At 43.1% G+C, this 17,446-nt stretch overlaps 1 protein-coding gene across 3 annotated transcripts in view; it reads right to left on the minus strand.

Annotated features, from left to right (window-relative positions):
- Window positions 1-3,499: 3,499 nt before the first annotated feature.
- SAP30BP (SAP30 binding protein) overlaps window positions 3,500-17,446 on the minus strand; it is a 30,502-nt gene continuing 16,555 nt past the window's right edge. For 2 of the 3 annotated variants that reach the window (XM_054221379.1, XM_054221377.1), the window contains 8 exons: window positions 16,639-16,681; window positions 10,625-10,713; window positions 8,199-8,290; window positions 7,673-7,733; window positions 7,130-7,181; window positions 6,679-6,737; window positions 5,352-5,436; window positions 3,500-4,669 (listed from right to left, as the gene is read on the minus strand). In XM_054221379.1, coding sequence (XP_054077354.1) covers window positions 4,488-4,669; window positions 5,352-5,436; window positions 6,679-6,737; window positions 7,130-7,181; window positions 7,673-7,733; window positions 8,199-8,290; window positions 10,625-10,713; window positions 16,639-16,681 — 663 coding nt within the window. In that variant the 3' untranslated portion in view covers window positions 3,500-4,487. The remainder of the gene's footprint in view (window positions 4,670-5,351; window positions 5,437-6,678; window positions 6,738-7,129; window positions 7,182-7,672; window positions 7,734-8,198; window positions 8,291-10,624; window positions 10,714-16,638; window positions 16,682-17,446) is intronic. The other variant, XM_054221380.1, reaches the window with a different exon arrangement.

The raw sequence follows: 17,446 nt of genomic DNA on the forward strand, positions 1-17,446 counted from the left end.
AAGGAGCATTCTGTAATCCTCAGTCTAAGGAACAATGAAAACAGACTGGTTTTACTCTCCCGGGTACGTTTAGTCTCCCCTAGGGAGGAGAGGTAAGAATGAGTATCTACAGCTTTTAGGGGTCAGACGTGCAGCCTGAGCAATCGCTATCGCAGCAGCATAAAGAACCTTTCAGCCACATAAGCTGGGAGTTTGCATTAGTGCAGCTCGGACACAGCTTGCAGCTCTTGGGGGGCTATTTAAAACACAGCAGGTCACACAGCCCCTAGAACGATCCCAGCCGTACAGATTTCTAACAAGCCAACTAGTCAAACCTCCAGTTGGAGGGCTTCAGGCCGCGGTTTCATGGGCCAGGAAAGGATCCTTTTCCCCCCTTGCGCACCAGCAGCCCCTCCAGCTTTCCCTGGTGCGCTGCCTGACCACAGCCAAGCGCAGCCGCCAGCCTGCAGGATCAGGTTCTCGGAGGTAGGAAAGAGGCTTTTTCCTAGAACTGTAGTTTCCAACCTGTGTATCTGTCTATTACTTCCGATAGCAACACGCAAGATAAACAAGAGCGGCGAGCTATTGTACTGCCTGCGAGTTCGTTATACAATGGTTGGCATCTCCACTACTTTTTTTTTTTTTTCCCCACTTTTCGGAAAGGCAAGAGAAAAAAAATAATTAAAATAAAATAAAATCATGCATGTTTCAAGTTGCTTTCTCCGCTGCGGACAGCAAACAGTCATGAGAGCTCAGGATTTTGCTGCCAGAGCAAAGCCCAGCTCAGCCAGGTCTCTTGCAGAAGCCTGTTACTGCAGGGGTTTGAAATCTGCTGCTCCGTGGCCTCAGGGCCACCCCTGCTCGGCACGCTTCAGCAGCGCCAGTTTTAGGAAGTTTTCTCCTTATCCCTCTATGCAGCAGCATCAAGTCCGGCTCAGCAGCATTTTCCCGTTGCTCCAGAGTTGCCGGGCATTGTCACTCCCCGCCTGCGCAGCACGGCAGGAGCTGAACGAGCAGCGTTTCTTGGCTCTGGTCGTTAATTCTGCAGAGAAATCCAGAGGTTTGGAAGGACTATGGATATTGCAGAACAAGGAGGAAGAGGGCGCATGGAAGAGGAAGGGGTGGGGTGCCAGGATGTGTGATATGAATAAGATACTTGCATTTAAACAATGTGTTCAGTGGCTCCTGGAGTTAAATGATTCATCCCCAAGAACTTCAGCCGTTGCCCCGTGTGAGGTGCCAAGCAGCAGCCTGGAGCCCAGCTTCACACGGCACTTTCTTATTTTATTTATTGTTTTTAATCAAATCCTTTTTCTCTTCTTCCAAACCTATTTCTCCGGTGTATGTTCAGCTCCAATCTGGTAGCAGCTTTCAAAAAAAAAAAAAAAAAAAAATATATATATTCACACACATACTTTTCCTTTGCTACTCCTCTCCCCCGATACGGCGGGGCACACACAGAGACAAGCGCTGACACGCTTAACAAGGTGGATAAATAATATTTCCCTGTAATCAAGCAAATTCATCCAGCAGAGTTGTTCCCGGTTAGGATCAGGAATTACTTTTACTGCATTATCTGTCAGATTCAGCATTTCACTTCCATGGAAGACAGTCTTCCCAAATTACTAAAGAGTCAGGAAGGAGTTTCTCGTCACAGTGGTGGGATCGGTCTGAAAGAGACACACAGCTGCAAGGGGTTTTTTTTTTTTTTTGGACTACTGCTGATCCAACGTTACAAGGACACAAAAAGGCACAAAATCTTAACATTATAATTTACATTAATATTTAGGGTTGACTGGTGAGATTGGTTAAATTAATGTAGTCTCATCAGACTCTCCCACTTTGTGCTTCCCCCCCGGTTCAGTTTCGGACAGGACAGGGGAGGTGATGCCCAAGACCAGCTGGTACCTCTGGCACGAGGCTGCATTTCTGTGTACTGGCACCCATCTCGGTGAGGTATTTAACCTCACTCAGCTCCAGCACACACATTAAGGACACTCATCAGAGGAATGTTGTGCTAGAAGCCCAGACACACCTCCCAGCCCTATTCACAGGAGCAGACGATTGCGGTGATCCTTCTGGTGCCCAAAGTCTGTCACCAAGCTATAGTCTGAGAGAAAGGGCAGCAGCTGGTGCCCCTTCTGCAGCAGTTTTGCTGTTGTACCTTGATCCACACATTGTTCAGCAGGACTTCAAAAGAGATATTTATACAAGTTTTAAACAGGCTGGAATTGCAGAAGATATTCTAGACTGGAAAGTCACCTTAGGGAGCTGCAAAGCTACCCAATGGCTTGTATTTCCCACTACAAGGGGCACCCTGGTCTATGAACTCTGATCCTCAGGGCAAGGAAATAAACACCTTGAATAGTTGATGTGAAACGTGTCACCCTCTGCAGAGTACGTAACAGTCCCAAAGCAGAAGATACCCTCAGCCAAGGGAGCTGTTACCATCTTCCTCGGGATGAGGATGGAGCTAAGGCTTGCAGGAACGAAGGCGGCAGCCCAGCGCAGAGCACTTCAACAGGAGAAATGTTTCCATCTTGCTATTTTCATGCCCTTCAATATCCCACTGCTTTAAGAAAAGAGCAATCCCACCATCTCCCCAGTCTCCCATGCTACAGTCTCATCCTGGTTTCTCCTCCATAAACATTCCTAGAATACGTAATTATTTTTTTTAGAAGCAAAAATGACTGCCAAGATGTGTTTAACACATTTTACAATTATTTGAAAGCAGGAAGCCAACGTCTTATTTCTTCTTTAGGCCTCCATAAATGTAAAGCCTGGATCAGGAGCGACATCAGGCATGTAGAAAAACTCTGAAAAAGCAACACTGAATTTTAAGAAACTGACACTTTTGTTGATCTAGCAGCCTTCTCTCCTATCACTGCTTATGCATGAACACACACAGGTTCCAGGTAGGAATTTAACTTAAAACAGTGGGAAACAGAAAAATTACTGAATCTGAAAAATCATGATCTCAGAATTAAAGACCATTTAAATAACCTGGAGTGACCACTGTAAAGAAGAAAAAAGTCCAGGTTAGCGTTTGTTTCTCTGCACAAACGGAACCATTCAAGTTATTTATCCCACCTGCCCCAAAACAATGAACAATTTGCCGTTGAGCTCCTTTTTAGGAGACTGGCCTCTATAGATGAAGGTTTTATGAAAGACCCAGCTGCTGGTACTAGACAGTAACTTCTGAAGAAGTTCAGGATGCAGGAATAAGTTTGGAAAAAAAACCAAACATTAAAACCAGCTGAATTACCAACTATTTCAGAACATCCTCTACAACAGAAGTATTTCCAATCGAAATCAGTTTCATGCCTTCTCACTGCCCCCCTGCCCCGCGTCTGTTAAAAAAAACACCCGTAATGTGAAAAAAAAAACCCCTTCATGCCACTCCCACTCTCACGGAATTATTATGCACTGACCTAAAGGTATCTGTAACAAATGGCACAACAAATGGCTACTGATTCTCCCTCACCAAGATGAGAAATGCAGACACATCAATGACACCAGGGCTTTTTTTAAAGACTTTTCCATTTTTATAATAATTTTTTGCTACACAAGTAAGAAGATTTATACAATAAAATTTTCAACTGAAAATACTTTTTCACAATAGTGGAGCAAGCAATAACTGCCATGTGTGCATTTCACAGTACAGCACTACCTAGAACAAAGATGGATAATACCACAATTAAGATCAGACACTCTCCTCTGCTCTCCAATCTCATTCCATGGCAACGGAAGAGTTTTCTGGACAGGTCTTCGCAAACGAGTTCACAAATCAAACCTCTACAGCTTACGGGTTCTGCATAGAAATCTCCACCCCTGCAAGACGGTAACATGACTATTTCAACACAGTTTCCTCAAGAGTGGAAACACGTGGTCACGAAGGTCTACACGGATATGCACACAGGTACAGATGTCAGTACTGTAACAGAGAGCGAGTTCTACATTCATAGATGTAGATCGCTTCAAGTCTCTGCTACACATTTGAAGACGGACACTGACCAACTGTCTCTGCTTTAATTCCCTTGGAACTAAGTTAGCCTAAGTGAGGGAGGTACATGCCACAAGCTGCTAGCAGCCTCTGAGCGTGACCTGCAATACAAAAGGGTAATACTGATATCCCTTCACTTACTTGCCTTTTTTTTGTTGTTGTTGTTTTTCCCCTAAACCAGACTTACAAGTAGGGTAAAACCCTAACGCAGTAATTTAATAAGCTAACTTTTACAAGCTGACTCCAGATACCATCTTCCTCCAGCACAACACACGCAGGCTGGTTCTTCCCACAGCAAGAAAAGACAGAGGCATTTTCGGCAGAGGTCCATTCCTGTGGGCACACAGCTGGCGTGCCTGCTCCTGCCCCCATTCTTTCAAAAGGGAACTGTGGTCTGTTTCAAAGAATCTTGTCATCTTTTACCAAAGGCGAAAGCTACCCCTCCCTTCCAAGAACAATGGCTTCAATGACAACTAAGTCCGAAAATCCAGGCCCAGCACACCAGTCACTGCTTTGCCTTTTTCACAATGGTGCCAACAGCTGATATGACTGTAGTTTTGGATCCACTTGCGCTGGTTGTCACTGTGACAACACCTGGCAGCGTTGCAGTAGTGGTGAGGATGGTGGGCTGAGCTATCGTTGTTACAGGGATGGCCGAGTCCCACTTGCTCTTCCTCTTCTGGGCATCTGTGAATTTGATTAGACAAAGCAAATGAGGATTAGCATTATGTTAAGGGTCCCCAATCCCTTTGTAACACCCTGTCTTGTCAACGCTTAATATACCGCTGCTTAACTAGACAACTTTCCCTCATATTAATTTCAGCATACGCTGGCAGTAAATGTTGAGGAAGAAAGACAACTATGTATCTCAAGAGTCAAAGGAAAACTCTACACCTGAACTCTAGCCAAATGGGAGACAGGTTCACTCCCTGCCCCAAAGCACATTTAATTTTAACAGAGCACACGTATCGCAGTCGCTCAGGTACAGGCACAGGTACACACTCCGCAGCCTCCAGTGTTTTTTCTCCCTTCCTCCCAGTTTAAAAGGCAGGCTGCAGGCAGGAGAGCGATTTTCAGTCTTTACAAATCTCTTGAGATTTATCAGCCCCAAGAACACCCTACAACCATAAACATCAGCAGGTATCTTCACCTGCTAATAAATCCTTTCACTATCCAACCTGTCTCCTGAGCTTTCATTGCGAGGCAGCCATGGGATATAGGGACTACAGAAAACCTAGTCTGTGAACTCCGGGAAGGAACACTATATACACCTCATGCACAGAGTCAATAGGGAGCCTTTAGTGTTTCCAGGAAGCGCTAATCCCAGCATTACTACAGCTTAATAGGTAGAGTCACAACTGTTCTTTACCTCCCACAGTGGTACTGGCTGTTGTGGTTGTTGTAGAAGCGGCACTTGTTGTTGTACCCTTTTTAGTGCCAGTCACGAATTCAATCTGGGAAGGCAGAGACACACAGGAGAAAGGGGAGAAGACAAACATGAAATGATAATATACATTGGGGTTTTTTTTAACCCCTGTCACTTCTCTGTGTTTTTAAGAACAGTTTTAATATAATGTAAAACATTGGCCTCCGAGCTGACTGTCACGCAGGAAGAAAGATGTAGACCTCAGGCCAAAGCGTATTGAAGTCATGATGATTAAGGATTCCTGCAACCCAGCTCCTAAGCCAGATACAATAAAAATGTGTTTGTTAACTGATATAAGCATTGGAATTTGATATAGCCCAGAAAGGATAGATCCTGATCATTAAAGAATGCATTTTTACAGTTAGAAAAGCTCCTGGTTTTTTTTCCTTTAAGACACATGCAAGACAAGTCCCTACCTGCACGATTTACTGCGACTGCATCATAGGAGGAAACCTAGCAACAAGAGCTACAACAGCATGCAGTCTCATATTTTCAAAACTGCAGATATGGGCAAGGACGTAATCAGATACCTGGGTTACTGTGCAAAACCCAAGACAAATAGCAAGACACAGCATGTACTTGAAAGAAAAAAAAAACCCAAACCTCCACGTACTGAATATGGCAGGAGCCTTCTGCAAGGTTAGATGTCAATCTCTAACATTAGACAGTTCTCTAATGCCAGCCACTCTCTTACAGGCAACACCACTAAGGGACAGGAACAAAATCTTCCAGAGCCTGTCTGTGTTCTTTTTGGGAGGTACGTAAGAACGTACATTTTGTGACAAGCCCATTTTAAGTTAAAATAGGCCCAATGTTTCTGCAAATTATATGCAAGAAAGCAATATCAAAGAGAACGGAAAGCAGATATTGTCTCCCAGTGAGATATGGTGAGGAAACTGAGCTACAACTAGGCTATGCCACCAGGCAAAGTGGCACAGACTAAGAAAAAAAGCTGTTCTTTATGCATTATCTTGCCAGTATCTGGCTTACTGAATATTGTTTTAAGAGCTCTGGTTTTAAAATACTGACAAATCAAAAGGAAATCCAGTGGAATAAACAACATGGCGAAACGGACCCATAAGGAAGGACAAACAACTTGATCTGTGCAGCTTGGAAAAAGATGCAAAGAAGAGAGGACAGAACCAGGGCAAAACATCCAGCGTTAGCGAAGAGCACAGTTCGTAAGAAACAGCAAAGCAACAAAATGAAATCCATCAGGGAAACAAACAAAACCCTTGCATCTCCATCTCTTTTGGTTTTGAATAGCTACCTTCGTGCGTTCCTTCTTGGCTTTCTCCAATTTGTCCATTTCAATCTTCTGGGCTTTAGCTGAGAAAGATCAGGAGTTACAAGAAGCTCTAGGAACAGTAAAAATCCATAGTTCTCTCTCACTCACACACTTCCCATCATAAACAATCAAAAACATCAAATTGTGTATAGAAAACTGAACTGCCATGAAACTAACTACTGCTCTTTAATCATCACAGCATTACTTCACCAAATTAATCATTTAAGAGCTGAAAACACTGAAGAACCAGTTTAAATGAAAAGGCTTTCCAGACTGATGAAGCATCAATAACATTCAGGCACCAGAATGAAGCCGTTAAAGAGCAGCATGTGATGACTTCTCATTTATAAAAGAAGGGAAGACTCTAATGCAGTTAATTAACTACAAAATACAAAGAGCTAAGTTAGGACAAAAGAAGACTTCCTGGAATTACCTAGTGCCTCATAATATGAATCCTCTGACCAGCCATGAGGATCAAACATGTCCTAAAGAAAAAAAAAAAAACATCAGATTAGGGCTATTTCCACATATACACAAAATCCAGTTCAAAACCGTTTTATGTATTTCTGTTCACTGGTGAAATTCATGACTCATTTCTTCTTGTATCCCAATGACACAAAGATCACATCAGACCTTCTTTTATCGGACCACGTTCTGTTGTGAATGAAGAAACAGCTTTGAATCCAGAAGGATGCTGGGATAAGACATGCGTTTTTCTGCTGCTCAGCTTCTATTCCCCCCAAGGAGTTTCACGTATACTTACACACCTCAGCAGTTTTTGTTCAGAATCATTATAGCAAAGTTGGAGGCACTGAGTACCACATAAAGATGGTACACATCTTCAATGCAGAGGATGAGACAGAAGTTCCCTTAAAGGACGCCTAAACAAGCAGGCTCAAGAAAAGGCTCAGGAAAGTTTACACCCCTATATTATTTTTTACCCACTCCCTCGCCAGTCAGAAGTATCGCACCTCACCTTTGGATAATTTGTACCAAGTTCATCAATTGAACAAAACTGGATTAGCTTTTCATAGATGCTGCAAAGGAAAGACAAGAGTTCAGAACAGTAAGTAAACAGAAGTAAACAGAAGCATTTCAGATTTGTTAGTAGAAAGAGGCCGTCACCTCTTTACATGGCAAGAGTAAAATCAGAACCTAGGAAGCTACGCTAGCTCTGATGGATGTGCCATGCCATTAACTGCATTTTCCACTTCCCCCAAATTCATCTCCCAGTTCCCAGAACAGACGCGTCTTCTAAAATGCTTCATCCAAAGCCTGTACATTTAAAAATCTAACCGCCACACCAACTCTCGTTGTTGCCTCACAGAACACAGAGAAGAGTTTTACTGTTTCAATTACAAGCAAATTATGTCTTTCTCATTTTTGTAAGCAGTAGTACTTCTTGATCAGGATCCTGTTTCTACTACAACTCCAACAAAGAGGAAAATTCTTGGAATTTGCTCTGTGGTGCTTTGGTCACAAAGGCAAAGATGATGGCTCACCTGGGGTTGCGGAACTCCTTTTTCCTCTGAATGATGTAGTTCATATCCATGCCCTCTTTTATCTTCCTCTCATATAGTTTTTGAATTTTATCCTAAGGGAGAAAGATTACAGGGAGAGCCAGTAAGAGAAGGAGGAGCACGTCAGCTGACTATCAAGAGTGTACACGTGGAAACAAGCCAACTCAACCAGTGGCCTCCCTTGCAGGGAGCAGAGATTCTACCTCTTCCTTAATGTCACGCAGGCTTATTAATACAGACGCTCCCGCCTTTAAGGTTCTGAACTTTCAGAACGTACAAACTGAAATTATCTTCATGAACTGCCTGGATGGGAAATGGAATTCTCTTTGCACTTTCTGAAGGCCTCAGTGATTAAAGATTTGCATTTGAGGCAGTAGTGCACACTCCTTCCCAGTCTGTTGCTTCCCTTTATAGCTAGGACTGTAGAGAAGTAGAAGCCAGCTCTGAGAGGGACAGGTGAACCCACAAAGGTTCTCCCACAGCTTACAGTGACCATCACACCCACCTTCAGACTCAGGTGTGCACCTGAAAATCAGCTGCTGGACTACACTGCACAGAAGTCTATGGGTATCTTACTGATGCCACAAGCCCCTGCAAAAGGCAACTTAACTGACTTAGGTTGGAAATGTCAAGCAGTCTACTCTCCAAAAACACTGAAAGATTTAAAAGTAAACATGATTTTCTTTCTTCCTCAGCAAGGTAGTGAAAAACCTTAAAAGTATTTTTACTCTAGTGATGCCGAAGGGATAGCAAAAGCAGAAACTTTGAGATGGAACATATACTTAAGTGGTACTAGGAGAATATTCTCAGTAATTTCCTTTATCTTTTCTTTTTGACACAAATCTCTCAGGTACAGGAAGCATACAAAATAAGACCAGAGGCTAGGCCTTCAGTCTTTCAGGATGGAAGAGCTGAGTCAATTTTCCTTTGTTGCTTCTGGATAAGTCACTTCATGTCTCCCTCTGTATGGACAGTCAACTTGAATAAGGAACTGACTATTGTCTAAGGGTTTGACGATGCTGGAATAAAAGAGGATTGTTAACAGCTGATATGAAACTCCTATTTCATCAACTTAAAAAAAAAAAAGCCTTAAGATAAATTTTCACCAGGTCCTCCCAAAATTAGCACGAAGAAATTACACAATCTTCACATCCAGCACACACATCGTGAGGTTTGAAGAAACAACTGAAAAAAGGTGAATTTGGGGAGTAGAAATGATTGAATAGGTGTTCCCTTTTGTCCCCTCCCTGTGCAGGTAGTGCTATAGTTCACAAAGTCCAAAGATGGGGAACTTCTTAGTCAACTTTACAGTAAGAAATACACCCTTCGGCAGAGTTCAAGATATAGTTTATTAGAGAAGAATCTGACAAAAGGAAAGAGCAAATCAACAATGAAAAGCCTAGAACATTTTGCCTCTCTAAAGAACAATCTCATCTCCTTGCTCAAAGCGTTTAAGATGTGGTTTGACCTGCTAACAGAGGACAAGTTCTCCTTTGATTTAACACAGTAAACTGTTGTCAAAGGGGAAGAAAATCTGCTTTATTCTGTCTACTCTCTCAAGGTCTCTGCATTCCTCAGATCTAACGCACTCTGATTCATTGATGTCAGAACGGCAAAATCCTCCTGCAGCACAGGAGGAGGAATGGGTGTGCCCAGGTACACGGCGGAGAAGAAGAAAGGGTGATCTGGATGGCGAGTCATTCTGAATCACCCATTGCACATTGATAGCTTATAGCGCATTGCAGAAGTGATTCTTTACTTGTCTTTCTACTGGGCAGATAGCTGCAGTTAAAACTCAAATGGGTGGTAGGAAACAGCAGTCCCTGCTTTTTCGTTTGCATCAGGAGGAGGAGACAGAACAGAAGGTTATTGCAAAGTTGGTTACTGCAATTATTTGGGTGTGCACCAGAGAAAACATGCATTTGTTTTCTTTTGCTGCCTCTAAGCTACCAGCCTTCCCTCTAAATGTTTATCATCTACAGATACGTAGGTGGAAAAGGAATCCAGTCAATGCTGCCTCAACTATTCCAGTTAGGGGATTCTCGGGCCCGTATAAGAAAAACAATGATTTGTTCTTTCCTATGGAGCTGAATTTGCTGAGGTAAGAGGATAGCAGCCTTCACAGTAAACATTGCTTCTGTGTCACTGGTGGGATCAAGAGCCATTTTAAAGCCTAAGTGACCCACAGAGACTGGAAAACAGCTTTAAGCTACTTTGAGATTCCTAAACTAGAATTGCCCTAAAGTCTAAAGCATTAATACAGTGCATTCATAAACTCAGTGTGGTAAAACCCCAGCTTCAATGCTGGGTTGACTTGTGCAAAAATACTGAGCAGAATTCCCAAATATTCCCCCTCCCTACTGAATTGCGAGCCTTTTTTAAAAAAAATTAAGTGGACTTATACCAACCTGCAAGTGGTTAGAACATCTGCCAGGAGGCTCAGGAGGGATTTTGATCTCATCTGGAGACATGTTCCGCACTCTCTCTGAAAAAGAAGCTGTAGAGAGCAAACTGGGCATGAGTTCTGGCAATACTGAAGGAGTTAACCAAAGGAAATTACATTTCATCCTTAAGTTAACGTTTTCTTAAAAGGCACTTTTATCTTTGCTTACAGAGTCAGACTACTGCTAGAAAGAACAACTCGTTCTGCAGGACTGCAGATTGCCAGATTTCTATAGCTGTTTGTGTTGCAATATACTATTAGAGTACCTGATTGCCCTGTAAAGATTAGTTTAACAAGTTATCGGCAAAAGAAACTGCCATGTTACCCCCTATTGCTTGCTGCTTTACCACTATCATGGGAAACTCAGGCAGTTTTCTAGCCACGTCTTGGAGCAGAGATTTGTGCCACATTTAAGCAGCTGGGATTGTTTTCAACCATCATTTATACAGGTAACACATCCCAGAGTCATAGTCTGTAGTGGATAAGAGACCTGACAGCAGCACAGATGTCATATCAAGAAAGCCATTCACATTTACGGCTCCTCAATTAGATATTCTTCAATAAAAGCTGCCAGTAAAAGCTGGAACTGCAGTTCCAGCATGCTCAAATTCAGCTCCTTTGATGATAGCCCAGAAGGGCCCAAAGAACAGACACCAGCATTTGAACACAGCGTGCTCTCCTGCCTTCCAGCACAGGGCGTCAGATAGCTGAGCTTACAGATAATCAACGCTACACACGTTCAGTGCTGCTACAGTTTCCACTTCTTTTGTACAAATGTAAAGCACTAAGGACAAAATCCTTTGGAGCTGCAAAGCTGGCAGGCGACCACTCATTCTATTTGATCAAGATGTTGCTGAGGGTTAAATTCTTCAGCAGTTGTGAGTAAGGAACAAAAAGTGTCCTTTGGCATTTACTAAGAGGGTGCCTCTATGGAAGAAGGAAAGCTTGCCAGAGCCCCTGGAGAAAGGCAGGCAAACTGGAGCAAGGCAGACATTTGCTATAGCTTACAGCTGCTGGTGGGATGGGGAAGCCTCTAGTTTAATAAGAGTTTCAGGAACCCAGAGAGACAGTAGCAGATAGACAGAAGTGTTCATAATAAACAGCACACCAGGCTTTCCGGAAAAGGTGAAAGCTGATTAATGGCTTAAGAGATTCACAGCATCAGCAGAAACCTTAAAAAAGAAAAGGCCACCAAGCCTAGACTTCATAAGACAAAGAAAGGACTTAAAAAAACAACAAAATAAAAAAAACTCAAAAAAAAAAAAAGCCTAGCTCCAAGTTCAACATCTCATACGCTCCTTATCTTTGCGGATGACCAGAAGAGACACAGAGAAACAAAACATTTATGGGAAGGGGAATTGTGGGTTCATATAAGCTCAGGAACTATGGGCAAGAACTCTGTCTGGCAAGAGGTCAAAGTCATAAGAGTATGTTTGGCAATCAATTCAAAGCTCCTTTGAAACAGAAACAACACTGGCGGAGGAACAAGAGCTCCCTATGAGACAATATATTTTGACCCCTGACTTTTCAGGTTTTGGTGTTCATTTGCTCTTTTATTTGAGCCATGTGAAAACAATCATTTATCAACGTGATACTGATGGGGGAAGGCATCTCTTAATACCTTACAAGGAAGTGGAACCAAGACATCTTTGTCTACTGCAATCCTGCCATAGCTGTACGCAGTTGAAAGCTGAGTCAGCAGCGAGGCTACGTGCACCTCGCTCCACCTCACAAACTGAGCACAGACAAATATTCACCATTACTCAGTTATTTCATCTCATCGCAGCCAGACCCAGATGCCACATCATTAGGAAGAAAAGGATGAGTTTAATCCCTTCAGGCTTATTTTACAGTAAGGAAGTGCAAATTATCCATGCCCTCAAGCAGTCCTCAAACTTCCTCCCCAAACAGCAGAATGGCCGACGCCGCAGCCTCTTTCCACCCCTAGAAAATGGGGCAGCTGGGATTATCATTCAAGGTAATCCTGGAATTTGCAGGTATGGCCACAGGCTCCTGTAGAAGAGACATTTTCAAAGTTGCAAGCACAGCCTTCTGCTGCCTACACAGCAATAAACGCAGATGGACAGCTAACAACAAGGTGTGTCCTGACAGGATACATCCAACTGCTTTGTGCATCCTGTTATTTCTGCCAAGATCAAAGTTTTACTTTTACATGAGTCACAGATAGTGACACTGACTGCAGTCTCTAACAGGGCTTGTGATTTGCTGGAACACAGCCTAGAGGATCTCCATGTGGGGACCTCAGGAAATTAACCGTTGGCACGATTAATCACTACGGGCACACCCAGATTCTGGCTCACAGTAAGTAAATATCTTCCCCAAATCAGATTCACATTCCGGATAAAGAACTAAAGCCATACAGCAGATCCCATGACTCAGATGGGGGTTCAGGAAAGTAGGAGCCAAGGCACTGCCATGTCTGCAACTCAAAGTGTCCTGCTGCTGAAGGACACTGCCACTGGTGCTTAGCCTGTGTATTCTCCTTCTGCAAGCTGACCTAAAAGTTAAGAATTTCATCAGCACAAGCAATAGGTGCTTGTAGCTTTCTGTGCAGCCAGCACATGCATTGTGGCAAGGCAGATACGTTCAGCTGCTCCCGCACTCTGCGTAGAAGACAAAAGCACAGCCAACTATCAGGGTGCACCTAGCATTCAGCACCTCAGTAGTCAATGGAGGATATCTGATTGCCAGATCTTGGTGAGGCAGACCATGGAAATGCTAGTTTCACATAGATGGATTATTTGATGAGTATATCCAACAGCACAAAGATGTGCTGCGTAGCAGGAGAGAAAGTGCCATAGAGCAAACTGCCCTCAGTTCCTTCCAGGGGGAAATGACTGCTCACAGTCCAAAGGTTCTGCTGGAGACACGGACTGGGGGCACACAGGAGCTTTGTTTCCTACAGATGGGTAGACACTTTTTCCTAGTGCAGAGAAAATCAAAAGAATACAGAACATAGGAACAGAGAGCTGGCTGTACCTGGACAGACTGGCATGTGGATCAGCTGAGATCTGGTAAAGCATTTTGCCTCGGCGCGCTCAGTGAATAACACTGCTCCCCATGTAGGATTAAGAACTCCTGTCCTTTTCAAGGTTCACTTGTATGCTGCATCTTAAGCAGCCACAAGGGGCTGCAGGCAGCATCAGGTGCCAGTTTGTCTATAAAGGCCACACTAGGCAAAAAAACCAAGCAAAGACCTGGAAAGGGTGATCAGAGGGGCACGGCTTTCCCCTGGAGACATGCAAACCGGTGGTGCCTGGTCTCTAAAACTGCATTCTTTGGCACTCTAATCAAGTCTGCTTGGCATAAACCAGTGTGTGTGGGTTTCTGATTTCCTGGCACCAGAACAGCCAAATCAGAGGGAAGAACTGGAGGCAACAACATGCCAGTGAGTCACCCATCCATGGAAGGACACTAGTTCCCTTTCTGCTCTGTGGGCTGAGAAATGCAGAAAGAGACCCGCGACTCAGCCATATTTTCTGCTCTTATGAACACTGACTTTGTGCTCAGATATCCTAAGGGCTAGAGAGAACATTTCTTACAGTACGAAAGGTAAACAACCATGCTGCAAAGAGCTTCAGGGCAAAAAAGTGCATCCTAAAAGTATTACTTTGCAAGGCTGCAGGAAACAGCAAATGCAATGTCCGCCAGCACCATGTACTCTGCAGAGTGGTACAAAAAAACCTGAAAGGACAACACTGATGCAGAACGTTATCAAAATAAGTTTCACATATACTTCCTCCTCAACCGCAGGGCAGTTACTGCTGGAAACCTCCCCTCCCGTTCTTTGATTACGTGATCATTACTTCAGGACCATGCCCTTTCCCAGCTGCTCATCCCTGCTGCTTTCTTTGTGTCAACTCTAGCACTCACCTAGCACGCACTGAGCAGATCAGGGAATGGATCCAGCTGGAAGCCTTGCAGAAGAGAAGAAAAAAAGAAAAGAAAAAAGAAAAGAAAAAACCAAAACAACAACAAAAAAAAAACCAAAAAAAAAAAACCAAACAAAAAACCAAGCAGTGAAGGTGGATCTCAGCTGGCTCCAACTCCCAAATCAGCTCAAGGCACACAAACTTTAGCATGCGTCCGGGGGAGTTAAAACAGAAACATTACTTTTGGCAGGAGCCTACATTTATGCTGTACTTCAGCAACTACATAACCACGGACTTTAATAAAGGTGATGCTGAACAATGTAAGGTTATCTTCTGAGAAGGGCAGGCCCACAAGCTTCTAACGCAAAAAGCAATTGTGGAAAACTGTCTTAAGGACAACTTCGACTTCCACATACTGATATTAGACAAAACTTTAGATGTTCACATTGGAGAAGTTACTTGCTTTGTGTCAGAAAATTCCTGCACCTTTTTCCATTCAAGAATTCTAACTCTAAAAGCCCAAGTTTCCAGGAAGGGAGTGGTTCTCATGTTAGACCAACCATAAGGCTCTTGCAACAGTTCCATTTCAACTAGATAAGATAAGACAAGACACGGTCTAATGCAAAAGACCTACAGAATCCAGCACGGCAAGTATGCTGACCTCGAATAACTTGGTTCTGCACAAAGCTAGCCCACACATTGCTCTGTGTGTGCTGCTATTGGGAAAGGATATTAAAGATATATTGCAAACCTTAATCCAGGTCTCAGACTCACCGACACTGTCCACTCACAAGTGGGTGACGCTGTAGTAAGTGCCCTCTGTGCAGCTTTTAAGCTTGTATGCAAATCTGGGCTATTATGAGACAAATAAGATTCAACCTTCCAATCTCTTGTGGATGGGACAGCCACTGGGGGAAAGGGGGACTAACTAAACTGTAACCTGAGCCTTATACCTTAACTAAGAAAGGATTTCCCACTACATTGCTTTACAAGTGTAGAGCTTCACCCATATGTAAAGTAGGGAGTAGAAGGGCTGTTAGCTTTCAGATATTCTTTACTTTTTAGCCTAAATGCTGTTGTCTCATCTATGTTTCTAGTGGGCATTTTGAGGCAGATCAGTAGTTTGGAGAACAAATTCTGTTGCATTCTATGATGAGACTGGTTAAAGCAGTTTTACCCCCTAACAGCTGGAAATTCAACATACCAGTTGGGTTAGTGTAAAGTCTGGGCAGGCCAACTGAAAAGGACTTAAGTCCAAAACTCCTGAGTGATGGCTGTTGTAGGAGTCATAGCTTAGCATCCTAGTACTTACTGTCTTATTTTATGTTTATCACACTTTAGGGCTGATATTTCATGCTTAAGCCTTGACAAGCTGACTTGACAGATAATGAAGCAACTTCTAAACTCATGATTTTTTTTTTTTTATGATATTATTACAGGCTACCACACAACTGTATTAGTAGTCTCAGGAACAAAGGGTTAGTTCAAGATAGTCAGAGCTTCAACATAAAATACACTGTACAGCTCCACAGAGACCAAGCAGAGGATACTATTTCAAGCTGATGATCCTGGACTTTCCAAGCTTTTTTTTCCAGGTGCCATGAAAAAGTAACATGTCACAAAAATCAAAAGTTTCAGTAACCATTAGAAAACACTTGGCACGCTATGTCAACACAGCAGCTATAAATCGCTATGTGGATCTATTTAAGTGGGGATATTTTAGGTAAGCTTTTGAAGCCACAGAACAACGCATCTGTCATCATTCCTGGTTATACTGGCTCTGAGAGGTGTCTGGACAAAGCTACCGCTTTATTGTTTTTAAGCTCATCTAGAAAAACACCAACACTGCCCTTTACATATATGTCTTCGACATGTAACACGTGAAAACGTTTTCATATTTTTAGGCATGGTACCTTTCTTCCAAAAGAAAACTTCACTGAAAATATTCCACTGCAAGAAAACACTGCAGGCAACAACTCAAACTGCAGCATTGTCAGAACAGAGTGAAAATGCTTTTTACAAAGGGGGAGGCTATAAGGTCTAATTTGACAAAAAGATGTGAATAAATACTTCTGAGCAAACTTACCAACTAGCTCCTGAGGATCTCTTTTCTCCAGTTCTGAGAATTCCTGGGAGCAAAGGGGAAGAAACAGATTTTAGTCAAGGTATGTTTCCAACATAAAAAGCTATACTGTCCATTTGTTTAGAAATTTAAGCATTACTTACGAGACAAAAGAATAAAAATTAAGAATGAAATACAAGTTATTAGATAATAACAATTAGATAACAAATAGATAATTTGTACTATGGAAAGTCAAAGCCTAACAGGATGCTCCACTTCCTTTCAAAGCTAAAGTCTAAGTTTAATGAAAGAATTAAGGCTTTGTTTCAGTGAGTCCTGGACACTCTGCTCCTTTTTAATTCCATGAAAATTGCTATACTTGAAGCCTTTCCTCAAAACAGATCAAACCATAGATTCTTCCTTTTTGGTGACTGGCCCTTGGCACTAGCCAAGAGTCAATGTTTTAGAGCCTAGCTAGCTAAATACAAGCTGGATCCAGCCCACGAAAAGCTGCTTCAGCCCTAGGAATGCCTACCACAGGCCTGCGCAACTTGCAGTCCTCTATGCAGTCATCTAAGCAGGGTCAGCATTCACCAGAGTACCATAAAAACAGCTGAAATGCTCCCAGAGCCTGCGGCAGAGCACAGCAACTTCAGAGCAGCATCCGATAGGCACCTCCGCAGCCACCCAGGGCTCTGCAGGGTCCCGGGCTGCCGAGGTTTGCCAGTTGTGCGTGGTGCCAGCATTCACTTCTGTCATTGTGCCATTCAGGGCTTTGGCTGATAAACCCTCTACGAACCAAAATGCCATGAGCGTGGTGGTGATGCAGATC

This window comes from Rissa tridactyla, chromosome 15 (genome assembly GCF_028500815.1).
Source record: "Rissa tridactyla isolate bRisTri1 chromosome 15, bRisTri1.patW.cur.20221130, whole genome shotgun sequence".
Lineage (NCBI taxonomy): Eukaryota > Metazoa > Chordata > Aves > Charadriiformes > Laridae > Rissa > Rissa tridactyla.